We start from the raw sequence: 19,486 nt of genomic DNA, 5'->3' as shown, positions 1-19,486 counted from the left end.
TAAATTAGCATACACTAAAAAAATATTTATAATTGCATTTTTAAATAATTTTTAATTAATAAATATATTTTCAGCTCCTAGTTCTCCTGCAAACATTAAAGCCATTGCACTCTCTTCAACCCATATAATGGTTCAATGGAACCCACCAAAGCATCCAAATGGTGTCATTACAAACTACTCAGTGAAGTTTTTTGAGCAAAACTCTGTAAGTTTTGATGAAGCCAAGTTGTTTCCTCAGGAGTTAAAATTAAAAGCAGATTTTGAACATTTGAAACCCAACACTCCTTATTTAATTTTTGTGCAAGCATCAAATACTGCTGGAAGTGGAGAGTGGTCTAAAGTGATTGTAAAATCTACTGAACCCCTTGGTAATTTGTTTTTCATTTTCATATTATTTCCATTTTTTGGTTAACAATTTAATTTTATTGATGTGTAAATGTTAATTTTGTGCAGTGATGCACGAAGTAGTTCTTTAAGCATATTTGAGTGTTTTTATTTCATTTTAAATTTTGCTCTTATAGCAAAAACAAATTATTTCATGGGTTCCACAAACTCTTATTTGGTATATAAAGTAATTTGTAGTATGTAAAGTAATTATGCTATATGTGAAGTAATTATGGGGTATTTGAAGTAGTTATGGAGTATGTGAAGTAATTATAGGATATGTTAGGTTATTATAAGGTATGTGAAGTAACTATGTGGCAGTGAAATAATTATATGGTATATAAGTTAGTTATGTGGTATGTGGAGTAATGTGATATGTGAAGTAATTATGTGGTATATATACAAATAATGTGGTATATGAAGTAATTATGTGGTATATAAACTAATGTGGTATATGAAGTAATTATGTGGTATGTGAAGTAATTATGTGTTATATGAGTTAGTTATGTAGTATGTGGAGCAATGTGTATGTGAAGTAATTATGTGGTATGTAAAGTAATTATGTGGTATATAAAGTAATTATGTGGTATGTAAAGTAATTGTGTGGTAATGAAGTAATTATGTGGTATATGAAGTAATTATGTGGTATGTGAAGTAATTATGCGGTAAGTGGAGTAATTATATGATATGTGAAGTAATTATGTGGCATGTGAAGTAATTATGTGCTATATAAACTAATAATGTGGTATATAAAGTAATTATGTGGTATGTAAAGTAATTGTGTGGTATATGAAGTAATTATGTGGTATATGAAGTAATTATGTGGTATGCAAAGTAATTGTGTGGTATATGAAGTAATTATGTGGTATATGAAGTAATTATGTGGTATATGAAGTAATTATGTGGTATGTGAAGTAATTGTGTGGTATATGAAGTAATTATGTGGTATATGAAGTAATTATGTGGTATGTGAAGTAATTATGTGGTAAGTGGAGTAGTTATATGATATGTGAAGTAATTATGTGGCATGTGAAGTAATTATGTGCTATATAAACTAATAATGTGGTATATGAAGTAAATATGTGGTATATAAACTAATAATGTGGTATATGAAGTAATTATGTGGTATGTGAAGTAATTATGTGGTATTTGAAGTAATTATGCAAAGGAAGCCACTATAGTCAACTAATTTTTTTTATTTTAAATTTTCTTAATTTTTTTTATTGTAACCCAATCTCAACCTTAAAACTTCTGAAACATTAACCTTGATTCTCAAAGTGGAAATAGAAACTTTTTTGATTTTAGTTTTTTTTACTCTTTTTATATGTTTTAAATTTTTGTAGCTCCTAGTGAACCTCTTGGTGTTAAAGTTGAAGTTCTGGACTCTCAGAATGTGAAAATAATTTGGTTTCCACCTTTTCCGATGACTGAAGAATCGACTATGTATGAGCTTAAGTGGAGCTATTACTCCAAAGAAATGCATAAAACATATGAAGAGTCTCTTCCGGTCAACCCTGGTGAAACAGAAAATCGGGCTTTACTATTATCAAAGATGCTGCCATATTCAGACTATTCAATATCTGTGCGTGAAGCTGTTGGAAATAATATTTGGGGAAATTTCTCTGTTCCAGTTAATTTCACTTTGCAAGAAGGAGGTTTATTTCTGTTAAATTTTTAAAGTTAATTTTATTGTGATATTTTTAATGCAATAATATTTGATTTTTTGTCCTTTATATTGAAAACGAATATGTACACACAATTACCTAAACTCCTAAATAATCCTTTATAAACATTTATAACAAACATTTATGAAGATAAAACAATATGATAAAAAAGTTATTAAATGCAATAATACCTAAATAATGACTTTTTTATGTTTGTTATATTTATTATTTTTTATGTTTGTTATATAGTTCCTGATATTCCAATGAAGCTAGCAATGCTGAAAACAACTCATGATGAATCATTGTTAATGTGGCTTCGTCCTAATAGAATTAATGGGGTTTTACGCAAGTTTGCTGTTGATTATGAAAATGAAAGCGGGATTTATTCAGACACAGTTGCTGTCAACCTTTACAATCAAAATAATGAAACGTTCTATCACACAATTTTAAATTTAAAAGATAATGCTGAGTATACAGTTTCTGTGAAAGCTTTTTCTAGTAAATTTTATTCAACTCCTTCCAATGCAATTAGATTTAAAACCTTGCCAGGTATTTTTTATTTTTAAAAGTATTTTTATTTAAATATATTATTCTTAATATTTATTCCTAGAGCTAGAGAAGTTTTTATGCCTTTAGAGTCAGATAAGTATTTAGTTCTAACCATTAAAAACATTTGCCTCAGCTCTAGTCTACTATTTTGTATAAAAGTTCACTCTAATCTCAAATTAAGAAAGAAAAAACGTTATAAAAATAAGAAGATAAATTTTTTTTAACACAAACATATTATCTGGCAATTAAATATCAAAGTTGAAATTTAAAAAAGTTTAAAAATTGTTAATTGTGTAATATAAAGTTTCATTTATTATTAACATTTCTAAGTGTTTTGCAAAAAAAACAAAAAAACACACACACAAAAGAAAAAGTTATCATTAAATATATACTATTAAATATTTAAAGCAGTACAAAAGATATTTACAAACATATATAGAGTTGCAAAAAAGCGTGTTTTTTTTTGTTTGACTTTTGTTTGGGTCAAAAAAACGTGTTTTTTAGTTTTTTTTGGCACTTTTTTTGGTGTTGTTTTGCTTTTTTAACAATTTTTCAGTTTTTATTTGGCATAAATTTTGGAATAGTTTTCCTTTATTCTATAATATTTTTAGTATATGACCATTAAAAGCACAATTAGATATATAAACACCAATTTGAATAAATTAAGTCTTACATTGTTTGTTTGTTATATTTGTCAAAAATAAAAATGTTGCTAGGCCCTTATAAAAAAAATCCTATACTGAACTTAATTTCGAGGAAAATTTAAAAATTTTGAATTGTTATTATTTACAGAGTTTCCCAGACCACCTTCATCTGATGATTCTTGATTTATTTATTTATAATTTATTTTTTACCTGGATTTTTTTATCTGGACATTTTCATATAGTACTATATCAGAACACTTGCAGAATTTTTTAACATGCTTTGTTTTTTAAGTTCAGTTTTTAGACATAATCTTATGGCAAAAGGAATATTTAACTTTTTCCATTTTGCTAATTTAGTTCAGAAGTTTAAATAAATGGGCGAATAAGGTTTTTTCTCTGTCCCCTGTATGGAGAGCTTAATCATAATTGATTACCAACAAGAAAGACAAAAAGAAATTTCTCAATAATTTAAAGATATCTTTTCTCTTTATATATATATATATATATATATATATATATATATATATATATATATATATATATATATATATATATATATATATATATATATATATATATATATATATATATATATATATATATATATATATGTATGTATATATAGATATTATGGTGCTTTAAAACCCCTTTAGATAAAAAATCAGAACTCAGTGTTTTTAATATGGTGTGGTTATCTTTTGTGTTAATCTATTTTTAGATTCTATTGCAAAATGATTGAAGATTCTATTACTGCTTTATTATTATTAAAGTCATCCTCGAAGGCCAACAGTCTTATTTATTTCCAGTAACTTCTGGGGTACCTCAAGGTTCTATTTTTAGTCCTGTTTTGTTTCTTATCTACATTAATGATCTTCCAGACAATCTTACATTTAAAGTAGCTCTTTTTGCTGATGATTTTAGCTTTTTACTCCTGTCTTGACAAAAAGTCTTTTCTTTTTGATCGCTTAGAACAGGCAGCCAATCTTGAATCTGGTCTCACTTCTGTGACAGATTGGGGCTCACAAATTTTGGCTTATAAATTTTAACTCCAAAAAAACTCAGTTATTTACTGCAAACAACTACCACAATACTGTCGACATTTCAATATTATTAAATAGCAACCCTCTCACTGAGTACTCTTTTTTACATCTTCTTGGATTACCATTTAGACTGACCTTTCATTGAAACAAAGTATATAATCGATTGCTAAACTAGCATCCCTTTATCATTATCATCATTTTCTTACCCCTGATTCCATTCTCTACCTGTACCTCATTTGTCCCTGTATGGATTACTGTTCTTATATTTAGGCTGTTTTTCTATTGATGCTCTTTTTCTTCTAGACAAGATTCAAAAATGCATTGTAAACATAGTTGTAACCACTCTATCTGCTAAGCTTGAACCTCTTTCCCATAGTCGTAAAGTTGTATCTCTTTCTCTTTTCTACAAACTTTATCATGGTTGCTGCTCAAAGGACTTATCATCTCTAGTTCTATCAACAAAATCTCATACTCACTTGACTTGTCATTCAGCTAAGTCTTATTCATTTACTGTATATCTGTCCCTGCATGCTCTAAAAACTTTTATTTGTTTAGTTCTTTAACCCGCATTTTAACCCTTTGAAACACTCTTTCATCCTCATGTTTTCTTGATTCGTACAACCTTCTACTCTTTAAGTCTTCTGACAACCGTTTCCTAGCTCTATAACTCTTTTTTTTTCTTCCTAGTAACTCTCAACTTAATAGTGGTTTATTGCAGTCTTGTTGTGAGTGAATCAGAATAAATAAATAAATATATATATATATATATATATATATATATATATATATATATATATATATTTATATAAATTGTTAAATCTAATTAAATTTAATGTAAATAAACATTTTTTAATATAAACACTAAAACCAATAAAGATAAAATTGAGGAAGATAAAATTATCTAAGAAGTTTTTTTAATATATAAGGAACCCATTAAAATGTAAAGTTAATTGAGCTGTTTTTATACAGAAGTTAAAATATGAACTAAGATAATTAAAATTAAATTTGGTATAAATAATGAAATATGAAAGATATTGTCATTAAAATTAAATTTGCATAAGTAATGAAAAGTAGCATAAATAATTTAAAGACAGACCCGGGTGTTTTTTTTTCCAAAAAAACAAGAACCAAAAAAACGCGTCATATCTTTAAACATCTAACTAACATTATTTTTGAAATATTTTTAAAATTGACATAAACACACGTTTTAATGTGATTTGTTTGCTCAAAAAAATCTTATAGATTTTATTATGATGTCTATTTCTATTTTTAGAATTTTTGTTTTTTTTTAAAAAAAAAGGATTTTTTTAAAAATATTATTTATATTTCAAAATTATTTCAAAAATATTGCAAGGAATATTTTTTTAGGGGACTTAAATATGGATAAATAATGAAGAGAAATAACTCATATTATTGTTTTGGTGAATATAGGTACTTCTGTAGAAGTTTTTGCTCAGACAGCCACAAGTTCAAATACTGGACAGATTTATGGAGGTGTTTTTTCTGTGGTAGCATTAATTATGTTGGCTGCTGTAATTTACATATTCTCAATCAGGTTTGACTTTTTTAACTTAAAATTCTATTAGTTTCAAATTCAACTTTAAATTCACTAATTAATTTATTTGCTATAATTAGTTGTTATAGTTAGTAATTTATTTTTGTGACACATATCATTTGATAAATAGAACATCTATATTAAAAGTTTTTGTAAAAAATGTTTCTACAAGATTTATTTTGGTTTTATTTGATGGCTTTAATAAAATTATTATTTTTTTCAAAATAATAAAATTAAAACAACTAAGCATCAATTCTAAATAAAAAGGCTGTTGTGGCTGTGTTGTGGAGTGAATCAGATTACCACAATGGTTTGGTTTAAACAAATATCATCCATTATGTAATTCTGGTTTATTATATAACACAAATTAAATGCATTTAGTTAAATACAGATTGTTGTGCAATTTATATTTATTTACTTTTGTTTAAGTTTTTTAATTTAGTAATTATTTAGTTGGAAATCTTATACATAGTTCGTTGGTTAGTAAAAGAAGCTAGCATAATTTTAATGGAGTTATTTTAGTGAAAATAAGTATGGAGTTATTTTAGCAAAGAAAGAAAGTAATGGAGTTATTTTAATGAAAGAAAGTATAACATTTATCTCGATTGTTTCAAACAGTTACTTTGTATTCATGGAAAATAGTTATCAAGAGTTTGTAGGTTTTGGAAAATTGGTAAATTTGTCGTTATACTTTTCATAAAGGTTCACAGTTTGCAAATTAAAAATTTCAATAAAATTTTCAATAAAGAAGTTCTGTAAGAAGGGTATAAAATTAATCGAAAATAAAGCAGTTTCTTGTTTTTAAAGATTCATGTTTATTCAAAGTATTTTATGTTTAAATGTAAGTATGATAGAACATTGATTTCCCAAATCAGGTTCAGGATCATCATCTTGCTACTAATATCATGTAACTCAGTACTACCTACTCCTTGTCCTGCTGGCTTGTAGGGTTTGCTTTTTTAGGCTAAGTCTGAAAGAAATAGACTCTGACTCCAAATCTACCTTGAGCCATGTGGTTGAGTAAAGGCAAGAGATGCTGTCTCGATAAAAATACTCATATTGGGAGGATGTTAACTGCATCCAGCTAAAATTCCCCTTCCTTGGGTCTCTTGGTTGAGTAAAGGCTAGAGATAGTGTTTTGATAAAAATTCTCATCTTATGCAGATGTTAACTTCATCTAGCTACTGTCTAATAGAAGGCCTCCTAGTCAAAACTTTAGGGGTAAGCAGAATTTGTAAAAAGTTTGCTTTTTCGAAAAATAGAATGATTTTAAAATATCAATTCAGAGCAGTGGTGGATTAAGGGTTTTTGGGGCCTGCGACTATTTTTAAGTAGGAGACCCTTTTCATGGGCAACAACGAAAATGAGTAAAATAAAGACTTTCTTGAAAAAGCTATTGCTGATATTTATTTTAGTTAAGAAATATATTTATTTTATTGAATTAAGTTAAGTGATTTCTTTCTGCTTTTCTTTTCCCCAAACTCAGCTATCACATCGCTGAAATCCATAGTTTCTAACAATTTTGATTCAATTGTTAATCTTGCTATATTACTTAAATGACTATGGAGTATTGTTGATTGGTGCATTTTGTTTACTTTTTTAAGAGCAGAGAATGGTCTCTCAGCCTCGCAATTTGTTGTGGGATAGTTAAAAACAAATGATATTCTATATAAACATTCGGAAATACATCAATAATATCGGTTTCAACAATCCAATTTAAAACATGTAGAGGAATCAATGTGTTTTTAGTTTCAGATTTATCTTTTTTATGAGAAAAAACCCCAGAGGCTGCAACATTAATAAAGTTACAAATTGTTCTATTTCAAAAATAAAACTATTTTCTAAATCCTTTGAGTACACTTCTACAATTTTTTTTGCGCTAACTTGCAGTTCCATTATACCAATAATCAACAGCTTTGCAGGCTTGGTTGGGAAGCGGGAGCGATCGCTCTCGGTTACTGACCACGGAAGTAATATTTAGTTGCTCAAAACTGGCCAGATTTTGTAGTCGTTTTGAAAACATTTAAGTTTTCAAAACGACTTGGGTTGTTATTTTATAGTTTATTGCAGAAAAAATGACTTTTTAAACTAAAAATGAAAAAAGTTTATTTTTTTTAATTATAATTTCAAAAAAATCTTAAATAATAATTTTTTTATAAAATAATTATTATTTTTGAAATTTTGCTTCTTTTGAGACCCAACATGACAAACTTTTGAAAAAATTTTTTTTACAATATATTAGGGACCCATTAAAGTTTTAAAGGTCTTGAGGAACCTCAAGATAATTTCCTAGAGCATTGATATTTTTCCAGAGTATTTCTGAAATGAATATATATATATATATATATATATATATATATATATATATATATATATATATATATATGTATATATATATATGTATATATATATTAGGGTGGTCCTTATTTTCGAAAGTTCATATTTTTTTAAAATTATTTGTAATTCTGTTCAGTTACACCAAAACATTAAAAATACAAAATTTCAGCTCAATCCGATAATATTAGCACGTGCCGCATTAGCCTTAAAGTTTCATGCATCTAACTGTCTAACAAGTGCATTCTGAATTCGCTACAAGCGCAACTACAAGTCTCTACAAGTCAATTTTGTTTTTACATACTATTTGTTCAATGCTACATTCGTTTTAGTTTCGTACATGAGTGCATAAGAAAAGACGTGCTATATAAGTAATTGATAAAAGTGCTAAAATGTCCACTTTTCGGAAAAATATTTATCTAGCTGGAGTGATGAAAAATCAAATCTGCGGTAGTAAATTACCATGTAAACGAGATGTTTTGAGTGTACTTTTTTATAACATGAGAGTGGTAAATTTAAATCTTAATGACAGCAGTGCTGTAGTTATTGATGAAGTGGTCGTTTTTTGGAAAAAAGCAAGAATCCCAGTTCAAAACCGTTCAAACTGTATTTCGAAATTAAAATCTTTGTACAATAATGTCAGAAATTTAGAAAAATCTAAAAATAGAGATACTGAACGGCAGAGAGAAAAAGAAAATGATTTTAAAGAAGATTTAGACAACCTTTTCGATATTGCCACCTTGAATGCGTTAAATGAGATTAAAATCGCCGAAGAAAGAGAATTTTTAATTAAGCAAAGGGAGAAAGGTAGAGTAGGTTGTATGTTGGGAGTAGATATCAAATTATTACGTAAGGAAAAGCGGAAAGAAGAACGCACAGCTGCAGAGTTGAAAAGAAAAGAAGATTTGTTGGAAAATTCTAGTTGTTCGATTGCATATTTTGAAATGGAAGATAAAGAAAATGAAGATTCACAGAAAAAAGTGATAAATCAAGACAACAGTGAAGATGACATATTTAAAATCGGAATCTGAACAGGGTCCATCTTCAAACAAGAGAGGACGAAAGACGTTAATGACACCTCGCCTAACCGCTGCCTTGGACAAATGTAAAGTGAGTGACAGGGATGCAATGCATATTATTTCTGCTGTCCTAGAAGCTCTTAATATAGATATCACCGAGTTTGTTCTCAATAGATCGTCTATCAAAAGAAATAGAGAGATTTTGCGGAAAATAAAATATTCATCAATAAAATCGGTAGGAAATGATGCTAATTTTATTGAAGTGCATTAGGATTCCAAATTATTGCCTGATATCACAAAAAATGAGAAAATTAATTGGCTTCCTGTGATCGTGGTTGGTTTAGATTTTGAACAATTATTAGGAGTACCTGGAATTGCATCATCAGGAAGATCGGAAGTTTGCTCTGCTGTGTTCCATATCACTGATGAATGGAATTTAACCGAAAAAATTCAAGCCTTTTGTTTTGATACTACAGCATCAAACACTGGACGTATAAAAGGAGCTGCAGTTCTGCTTCAACAAAGGTTAGGGCGAGATATTTTGTGGCTTCCATGCCAACACCATATATTTGAGGTCGTTTTGGCTGGTGTATTCACGAGGACAAAAGCAATTGTAGCATCTGGCCCTGAAATTGCTCAATTCAAAGCACTGAAAGAAAACTGGAAGAATATTGATAAAATGAAATTTTTAGATTATACCAGCGATGAAGCCGTTTATAATGCACTGAAAGATGTAGCGCCCGAAATTATTTATTTTGTGAAACAGAAACTTGCAGAAGAGCAACAACGTGATGACTACAAAGAGTTTTTGCAATTGACGCTCATTTTTTTGGGAGATAAAACAAATGTGAGTTTTAGGGCCCCCGGTGCATATCATTTAGCGAGATGGATGTCTAAAGCGATTTATTGTTTAAAATTTTTTTTATTTTACGATCAAATGAAAATGAGAAAGGATAATTCAAAACTGAATGCAGAAATTTGCGTTTTCGTTGTATACTGTTATGTAGAGGCCTGGTTTTCAGCAACGAATACTACAGGAGCTCCCCTAAATGATATATATTTTTTGAGAAAATTGGTTAAACTTAAAAATATTAATGAAAACATTGCAACCATTGCAATAACAAAATTTTTAAACCATTTATGGTATCTAAGTGAAGAGTGTGCTGCCATGGCAATATTTGACAATAGAATTGAGAGAGTTGAAAAAATTAGAATGGCTCAAAAAATTATGGAATGTGCAAGTAAAAACATAGAGACTGTGAATGAAAAAGAAGAAGAAAATGAAGAGACAGAAGTCATTGAGAAAAAGCTATTATTGCAAATCTGAGATGTCCAAAATTTTGTTCAAAAAGATCTACCAACTGAATTATTGTCCGCCAATTCACTTCAGTTATTTAAACGATTCGGTATTTGTGTTGAATTTCTTCAGGACGATCCGCTGAATTGGGAAAACAGAGAGGGTTATCGCACAGGAAAAATATCGTTTCAACCTTAAAATTTACAAATGATATTGCAGAAAGAGGAGTGAAGTTGATTGAGGATTACAATGAAAAAATGACGAAAAATGAGCATCAAAAACAATTTTTGATACAGGTATGTACAAACAAATTTAATTTTTTGTTATTTTTTTCTTGAACACATTCTATAGGCTAAGTTTAGATAACACATTCAATATTATTTTAATTTTATTCAGGTTGTTCAGGAGTACCGGAGAGAGTTCCCAGTCTGAAGTGGATGTATCATTTCAATAAATAAAAAATATAGTATTAGGATAAACTATATCTTTATTTTACGTTTTCATTTTAATTAGTATGTTTTTATACTAAAATTTAAAAAATAATGCGTAATTTTATGTTTACAGTCGAGCGTACATTGTCGTTCTTATAGGTAACTGCCTTACATTAAATCTCACAACTTCAGCGTTGATACGACACGTGTTAATATTAACCGATTGAGCTGAAATTTGGTATATTTTCATGTCTTATATAAAGGTACATTCTGGCAAGTAATTTCAAAACAATTCGAAAAAAAATTTTTTCCTTATAAATATGGACCATCCTAATATATATATATGTATATATATATATATATATACATATATATAGGCTATAGTGTGTGTGTATATATATATATATATATATATATATATATATATATATATATATATATATATATATATATATATATATATATATATATATATATATATACACACACACACACATACCACACACACACACACACACACACGCACGCACGCACGCACGCACGCACGCACACACATATGCATATATGTATACACATATATATGTAAACATAATTTAATTTTCTCATATAATTTTAGAAAGAGGCGATTGAAAAGAAAATGTTCAGAAACTTCTCAATCAATAATGAAACTCTCTAATATTGATTCCTTACCAGTTAATGATTTAGAGTCAATGCAGCATTCAAGCTCTATCAATAGTTTTATACCAAGTGAATATGGTATGAATTATTATAAATTATAACAAATTTTTGTATTTGATAACATCACATAACAAAATTTTTTTCGCTGGTTATTTCCATGTTTCTTTTATTATTTTTAATATAATTGATTTTTGCAATGGTATATTTTGTTATGTTATTTGTGTATTTTGTTATTTTGCAATGTTATTTATTTTTAGTATATTGATTTTTGCAATGAAATAATTGATATTTCTAGATCATTTGTTTTATTTAGTTTTACTTTGGAATAGTAGGTATTTATATAAATATATATCTAAGGATCAACAAGAAGTTAATAACTTGAGTTGAGGTGAAGGAGTGGAGGTATGCAGCATATGCAAGTTTTATACAATGAATATGAATGTTTTACCAAATAGCTGTTGTTGCACTGTTTGCATTGCTGTTGTTGCACTCTATGATGAAATGCAAGTTGTTTAGAGATGTGGAGGCCATTTATAAATAGCTCCTCAAGATATCTGAAGATGACACTTCTTCATAATCACAGTCTACACTTTTCTATTCCTGTTACACACTTATGCAAAAAAAAAACATGTCTTTGGGACTGCAAAAATGGTATTCAGCACAGGATCAGACAAGATTGCCCATTGCAATAATATTTAGTATGAGTAGCTAATTTATTTTTAAAGGAAGATTTTGCTACTAACTCTCCATATTAAGTTTTGATGAAGCTACTTGTGAGAGTTCTAGATGCAAATATAGACAAGCAATGTTTTTGAAGCTTACAACACCTCAAATACACTTCTGAAATTTGTGTTGGTCCAACATTAAAACTGGTGTTAGCTTGTCACTTGTTTTTATTATTTTCTAGTTTATCCTTAGATGGTACAGCAAAACTGATTGCATTTTTAAAACCCATTTTTAAGCCCGTCCACATTTATCTAGAATTACTAAAAAATTTAGCTAAACAAAAATTTATTTTATTGTTACAATATATTGTAAAGTTATAAGAAAAAGATGGTGTTGAACTAAATTTTAGGTAAATGTAATTTTTAGCTCAAAGTCTCCAGCGATCATTTGCACCATTAAAACCAATATCAGTCTCTGTACTCAAAGATTATGTCTCAAAGCAACACGCAAATAGAGATAAAGGTTTTATTGATGAATTCCGGGTTAGTATCTTATTTATACTGATGAATTTTGGGTTTGTATCTTATTTATACTCAGTATGAAAATGTTGAATGAAATATTGGTGGTTCCACAAGAGATAAGAATAAAACTATTTAAAAAATTATAGAAAAAGAATTATGAAAAGGAAAACATTGAAAAAAAATTTTATTATAGTTTTTTAAGTTTTTTCTGTAAATTTAAAATTTAATTTTTTAAAATTTAACTTGTTTTAAATGTTTGTTTTTTCAAACATTTAAAACAAGTAAAAGATACTTTGTTTGATATTTTTATATATATTTTTTTAAATTATATGCTTGGAAGTGTTCAGTTAGGGACTAATATAGAGAAAATTAGCTAGTAAAAAGAATGTTGTTTACCACATTTTTATTTACAAGCCTTAAAAAAATTGCATTGCAAATTGCATATTTTATTTTTACGATCAGCAATTCAGTATAAATCTATTTTATATAGATTTTGCTTCTCTATGTTATGCTGAAAACCTTTTTGTTTGCCTAAACTAACAAAAGCAAGTTTAAGTCTAAAGATATCTTTTAAGTGGAGTTAAATAATTATACTTTAAAAAATTATAATTGTATTTGTAACTGTCGTTACAAAAGTAAAATAAAGTTTAATTTTTATTAATGTAACCTTTTAAATCTTTTTTTATTTTAACTTTTTCTATTTTTTATTTTTTTGTTAATTATTTTCATACAATGCTAATAAACAAAGCATAAAAACGTATTTGTTTAAAAATATTTGGTTAAATATTTAAAAAGTATTTGTTTATTCATAGTTAGCTTTATATTACATTTTGTTCAGGTATGGAAACTATAACAACAGTAACTTTGTATGTAGTTATAAGTTGTTATTAGTTTTCAATTATGCGGTAGTGGTGTAGTGGTAGAGCGCTTGCCTCATAAGCAAGAAGTTCTGAGTTCGATCCCCATCATGACCCTGATAGTGCCACGCTCAACTTGTTTCTCCGCGCAGCGGCCTTGTTTGTCAAAGTTCATATTTTGGAGTTATAGAGTTGATAGAAGGTTGTAAACGCAACTAAAAGTAGCCTCCTTGACTGTAGTGGTCTTCATGACCTCGACTTGGTCTTCATGACCTCGACTTGGCCTTCATGACCTCGAGGAGGTGAATTGAAATAAAAAAAATTAAAAAAATTTTTTTTTTTAGTTTTTTGTAGCTAAAACAAAAATATTTCTTTCTTTTAATTTAAAAAAGCAAAGAGTTTACAAATAAAAGCATATAAAAATCAATTAGCTAAATGGTAACGCTCTTAACTTATTCTATTAATATTTTAATTTACACAGCATTTGTTACAAGTAGGTAGCTTGAAATAAGCTAGTCTATATAATATATATATATATATATATATATATATATATATATATATATATATATATATATATATATATATATATATATATATATATATATATATATATATATATATATATATATATAATGGAAATGTAGCTTTTGCAATATCTAAATTTATATTTACAAGAATTATATAAGAAAAAAAGTTTCCTTTTAAAGTCAGGTTTAAGTAATTAACAAATTGTGCAGTATCCAATTAGTGCACAGAAATTTCTCTACAGGTTTTGTTAAAAGTGCATAATACTCTTTTTAATAAATGTGGTACTCAGACTAAGTAATCTTTTTGCGTTACTTTTTATTAGAACTTTTCTTTAGTTTATTTGAAAAAAAGATATTCTAATTTTTTACAAATGGTTAACAAGGGTTTAAAAGCATGCAAAAAAACATTTTATGACAATTTAATATATTAAATTTCTACTTTTGTGTAAATTTATAATTAAAATAGTTTTTCAATAATCTAGTAAATTTTGGTAGTTAAAAAAAAAAATAATGTTTATACTTACTATAAGCAAATTAAAAGATATCAATGCTGTTACAAATCACTTAACGGTTATGCCTTAAACATTTTTTATTTATCACAAAGCCTGCATTCAACTTTCATGAATCAGAAAGAAAAATATAAATTAACTCTTGAAAGGTTGTACAGAATTTTTTAGTCTTAGCATAAATAAAAGTTATTATCATACATGGGCACCTAAAGTCACTCCTGTGATATTGTCTATATTTATTAAAAGTTTGTGTATTATATTTAAATGTTTCTTTAAAGCCAACATTTTTTGTTTTTTTATTTAGTCTATTAAACCAGAAGGAGATTTTACATTTGAAATTAGCATGCGTCCTGAAAATAAATGTAAAAATAGATATGCAAATATTCTCGCATGTAAGATTTTGTTATTTTTTACTATTAGTAACAGTATTAGCATAACTGGAACAATGTATGCATAAATTTTTTTTTACATATTTTTAGATGATCATTCTCGGGTGGTTCTTAATACAGTTGAAAATTTGGAAGGTTCTGACTATGTCAACGCTAATTATATTGATGTACAAAACTGTTTTAAATTTTGTTACTTTACTTTTATTTAAGTAAATGAGGTTAATAAATAAATGAGGTTGCAAAACTTTAAATATTATAAAATATATTAAAGTATAATAATGTAATAATTATAATAATAAAATAATTATTATGAAAATAATTTTAATGTTGCGTTGTTGTTTGAAATAAAATGACTTTGGCATAAAAAATGTTCCTAATTGTTAGCTAACAGGAATTTTATATCCTTTTGCTAAAACAAATTCAGTTAGTCTTTTACTTTCAACAACAAATGAAAGTCCATCAATTGCAGTAAGATCTGTTAGACATCTGCATCTCAAAATGATACAATACAAAACAGCACAAATGGTAATAAAGTTTATTTCATAAAACTGATACATAACAAAGTTTTAATGAAATTTTGTAAAAGTAGTATAAATGCATAGTTATCGTTTCTTACCATTTCAAATTGAATTTCTGCGAGAACACAAGAAAATGCAGATGCTTTAGATCTGTTATTATAATGGCGACTTTTGATTGTATACAATTTCTATATGTTTATTATAATGAACCTTGAACTAGTTTTCTAAAATCTAAAGATGACAATAATTCTATTTATTTTATTTTTATTATTAAAAGCCAATGCATAGTTACACATAGTTATGCATTAAAATTGCATTGTTAACATATAAAAATGAATGATAAATTGATTTAAAAAAGTTATATGAATGATAATAGATTAATTGAAACTAAAAGTTCACATAAATTCACAGTTGTTTCAAAGATTGAAGGTATAAAATGAATGTACCTTATATAAATATATATAAATATACCTGATATAAATATATTAATTTTAATTTAAAGATTGGAGGTATAAAATAAATATAACTCAAAATATAAATTAAATACAATTTAATAAGTAAAGCGAAAATTGCAATAAAAAAATATGTTAAATGTAATAAAAAAATATGTTAAATGTAATAAAAAAATATGTTTTAAATGAGTGATTTAAAAAAATTAGAAGCTCAGTGAAATATTTTTAGTGATTAATAAATTTTTTTTTTTTAATTTTTGTTTTTACTACTCAAAAAAATGATAGTTATGATTTAAGAATGAGTCTCACATCATACACATACATATTGTCTCAGATCACACCAGTCATATTGTTTAACATCACGCCTTTCATATTGTCTCACATCACACACATACATATTGTCTCATATAACACACATATTGTCTCACCTCACATACATACATATTGTCTCACATCACACACATACACATTGTCTTACATCACACATATACATATTGTCTCACATCACACACATACATATTGTCTCAGATCACACCAGTCATATTGTTTAACATCACACCTTTCATATTGTCTCACATCACACACATACATATTGTCTCATATAACACACATATTGTCTCACCTCACATACATACATATTGTCTCATATCACACACATACACATTGTCTTACATCACACATATACATATTGTCTCACATCACACACATACATATTGTCTCACATCACACACATATTGTCTCACATCGCACACATAGATATTGTCTCACATAAGACACATACACATTGTCTCACATCAGACACATACACATTGTCTCACATCACATACATATTGTCTCACATCATACCAGTCATATTATCTAACATCACACCAGTCATATTGTCTCACATCACACACATACATATTGTCTAACATCGCACACATACATATTGTCTCACTGCGCACGCATACATGTTGTCTAACATCACACCAGTTATATTATCTATTAATGATTAACATTTTATTAAAACATCTATGCCAGCCTTTTATTCTTTCACATTCACATTCATTTTGATAAAAATTTTTATAGTGTGACAATGTTATTGTTTCATCTGTTTCTAGATTAAAAATCACATAAATTTTGTTTATAAAATTATTAATTTGGTTTGTATATTTGTAACCTTAGATTTTTTTCTGAAAAAATAATAGGTGGCATGTTCCATGTATTGTTTTATATTTTGTTTTATATTGTTATTTCAATTTTTTTTTAAATAAATTATAAAAAGTATGTAATTTTATTTTAATATGTAAAACACATGCTAATTTAAAAATAATTTTGTAGGGTTATACTCGTAAATCAAAGTTTATTGCAACACAAGGTAGTTTTATATTTTATGTTTTAAAGTTTTTTGTTAGATTTTTGTTGTTTGCTGCATAATAGTTTACTGAACTTTGTAAGTAAAAAAGTATGCTATAAAACACATTTTTAATTTATGATTATTATAATTACATCCCTTTATATAATTATTTTCATTTCATTTTTTACTGTCCCTCATTTTATAATTAACTTAATAGTGTTAGTGCCCATTCATGCATTTTGACACGGAGCTGAAGACAGTCAGTGGTTTTTAACCTTCAGAAGCGACTGTGATGAATGTACACTAAACCACTGAGCCATTAGAGATATATGTTTAAGTGAAAAAGCAAACTATTTTGTAAATCTTTTATAAGCTCTATGTATGCGAGAATGATGCGCATGTTAATTTTTTTTTGCTTTTAAAGCAATTTTTTTTAATGAATTGTTTTTTTATCGTCTACTAAAACATATTGAAAAAGGAATAAGTATAGATATGATTGGTGTGGAATAGATAAGTGTAGAAATAGTCAATTTGGCAAAGACCATTATTTTATGTGTCTGAATAGCTAGGATATAATACAGGGTTCACGGCACTCAGGGAAAACCTGGAAAACGAGGGAAAAGTTTTTAAAATTTAGAAAATCAGGGAATACCTAGAAAAGTCAGGGAATTTTTCTTGAAAATCTTTAAAATCAGGGAAAACTCAGGGAATATTTTTTATTTTAATATTTAGATTGAAGTTACTTTACAGTATCAAGTTTTTGAATCTTTTTTAATATTGAAAGTTGCTCACTACAGTGGTTTTATAACATTTATAATATATAGTAGCTATATGTTTAGATAAAGTGATTACTATAGTAACTATATGTTATGGTAACAAGGATTCAGTTGCAAAAGTAATATATCCTTCAACATAAACAGGGAAAAATATATATTCTCCACCGCACGAACTCAGGGAAAAAATACTTAAAAATATAGGAAAATCAGGGAGTTATCAGGGAAAACTCAGGGAAAATGGATTTTCAAAACTGCCATGAACCCTGTAATACATACATACAAATATATATATATATATATATATATATATATATATATATATATATATATATATATATATATATATATCCATATGTATATATACACACACACATGTATATATATATATATATAGGTATATATATACACATACATACATATATACATATAAAAGGAAGAAGTATAGAAAAGCTTGGTGTGGAATAGACTTACAAAGACACATATTTTTTTGGGTCCGGTCAGCTAGTTTATTTTAAATGGTCAGCTATAATATTTTAAATGACCTTTGTCTTCTTTAAATGAAAACTTTTGCCTTTTTTAAACAAAAACTTGCAATGAAAGTAATTAATAAAAGTAATAAATGTTAACAATATTTAAATACTAACATAATAGGTAGATTTTCTCAATCAATTAAAAACAGAGGTTTGAGTAAAATTAAATTAGATATTTAATTGGTTTATAAATTCAATGTATTTTCAGCGGAGGTATTTTTATTATCAATTAAAATTGTTAAGTTAAATTTTTATCAATTAAATGGTACAGCTCTATTTTAAATATATATAATTTTATAAACAAATTTCAAAAATTATTTTGTAACTGTTATATTGTTAAAAGGTCCAGTCCAAGCAGCATTTAAAGATTTTTGGAGAATGGTTTGGGAGCAAAACACCGAAACAATTGTCATGATTACAAACTTTGTTGAAAAGAGCAGAGTAGGGTTCTCTGTTAAAGCTTTTTATTTATCATTTATTATTTGTTTTACTTAAGATATTATAACTATTTGTTTTAAGCGAAAAAAATTTATGTTTTGTTTTTATAAAATTTTTAAGATAAACTACTTTTATTAGATGTTTAAAAATTAAAGAACTTTTTAAATTATATTTAATTAAAATTCTTAGATAAAGTGCCAAAAGTACTGGCCCAACATCAATGATAAGTTTGAAATCTATGGAGACATTAATGTCGAGATTGTAGATGAAACTGAATTAGCAGATTACATAGTCAGGAGATTCAAAGTTTATCATGTGAGTTTTTTTAAGTTTTTAATACTATTTTTTGTTAACATTTATGAATGAATA

The 19,486-nt window shown here is 26.9% G+C and overlaps 1 protein-coding gene across 1 annotated transcript in view; it reads left to right on the top strand.

Annotated features, from left to right (window-relative positions):
* Nucleotides 1-19,486, top strand: part of LOC101234962 (receptor-type tyrosine-protein phosphatase F) — an 83,320-nt gene that overhangs the window by 46,217 nt on the left and 17,617 nt on the right. Inside the window, exons 6-16 of the mRNA XM_065818192.1 lie at nucleotides 75-368; nucleotides 1,728-2,039; nucleotides 2,298-2,597; nucleotides 5,713-5,836; nucleotides 11,534-11,673; nucleotides 12,688-12,803; nucleotides 14,983-15,070; nucleotides 15,158-15,234; nucleotides 17,358-17,394; nucleotides 19,023-19,120; nucleotides 19,307-19,432. Coding sequence (XP_065674264.1) covers nucleotides 75-368; nucleotides 1,728-2,039; nucleotides 2,298-2,597; nucleotides 5,713-5,836; nucleotides 11,534-11,673; nucleotides 12,688-12,803; nucleotides 14,983-15,070; nucleotides 15,158-15,234; nucleotides 17,358-17,394; nucleotides 19,023-19,120; nucleotides 19,307-19,432 — 1,712 coding nt within the window. The remainder of the gene's footprint in view (nucleotides 1-74; nucleotides 369-1,727; nucleotides 2,040-2,297; nucleotides 2,598-5,712; nucleotides 5,837-11,533; nucleotides 11,674-12,687; nucleotides 12,804-14,982; nucleotides 15,071-15,157; nucleotides 15,235-17,357; nucleotides 17,395-19,022; nucleotides 19,121-19,306; nucleotides 19,433-19,486) is intronic.

This window comes from Hydra vulgaris, chromosome 14, assembly GCF_038396675.1.
Source record: "Hydra vulgaris chromosome 14, alternate assembly HydraT2T_AEP".
Classification (NCBI taxonomy): Eukaryota; Metazoa; Cnidaria; class Hydrozoa; order Anthoathecata; family Hydridae; genus Hydra; species Hydra vulgaris.
The sequence above is the reverse complement of the archived record's forward strand: the minus strand, read 5'-3'. Positions and strand labels throughout refer to the sequence as shown.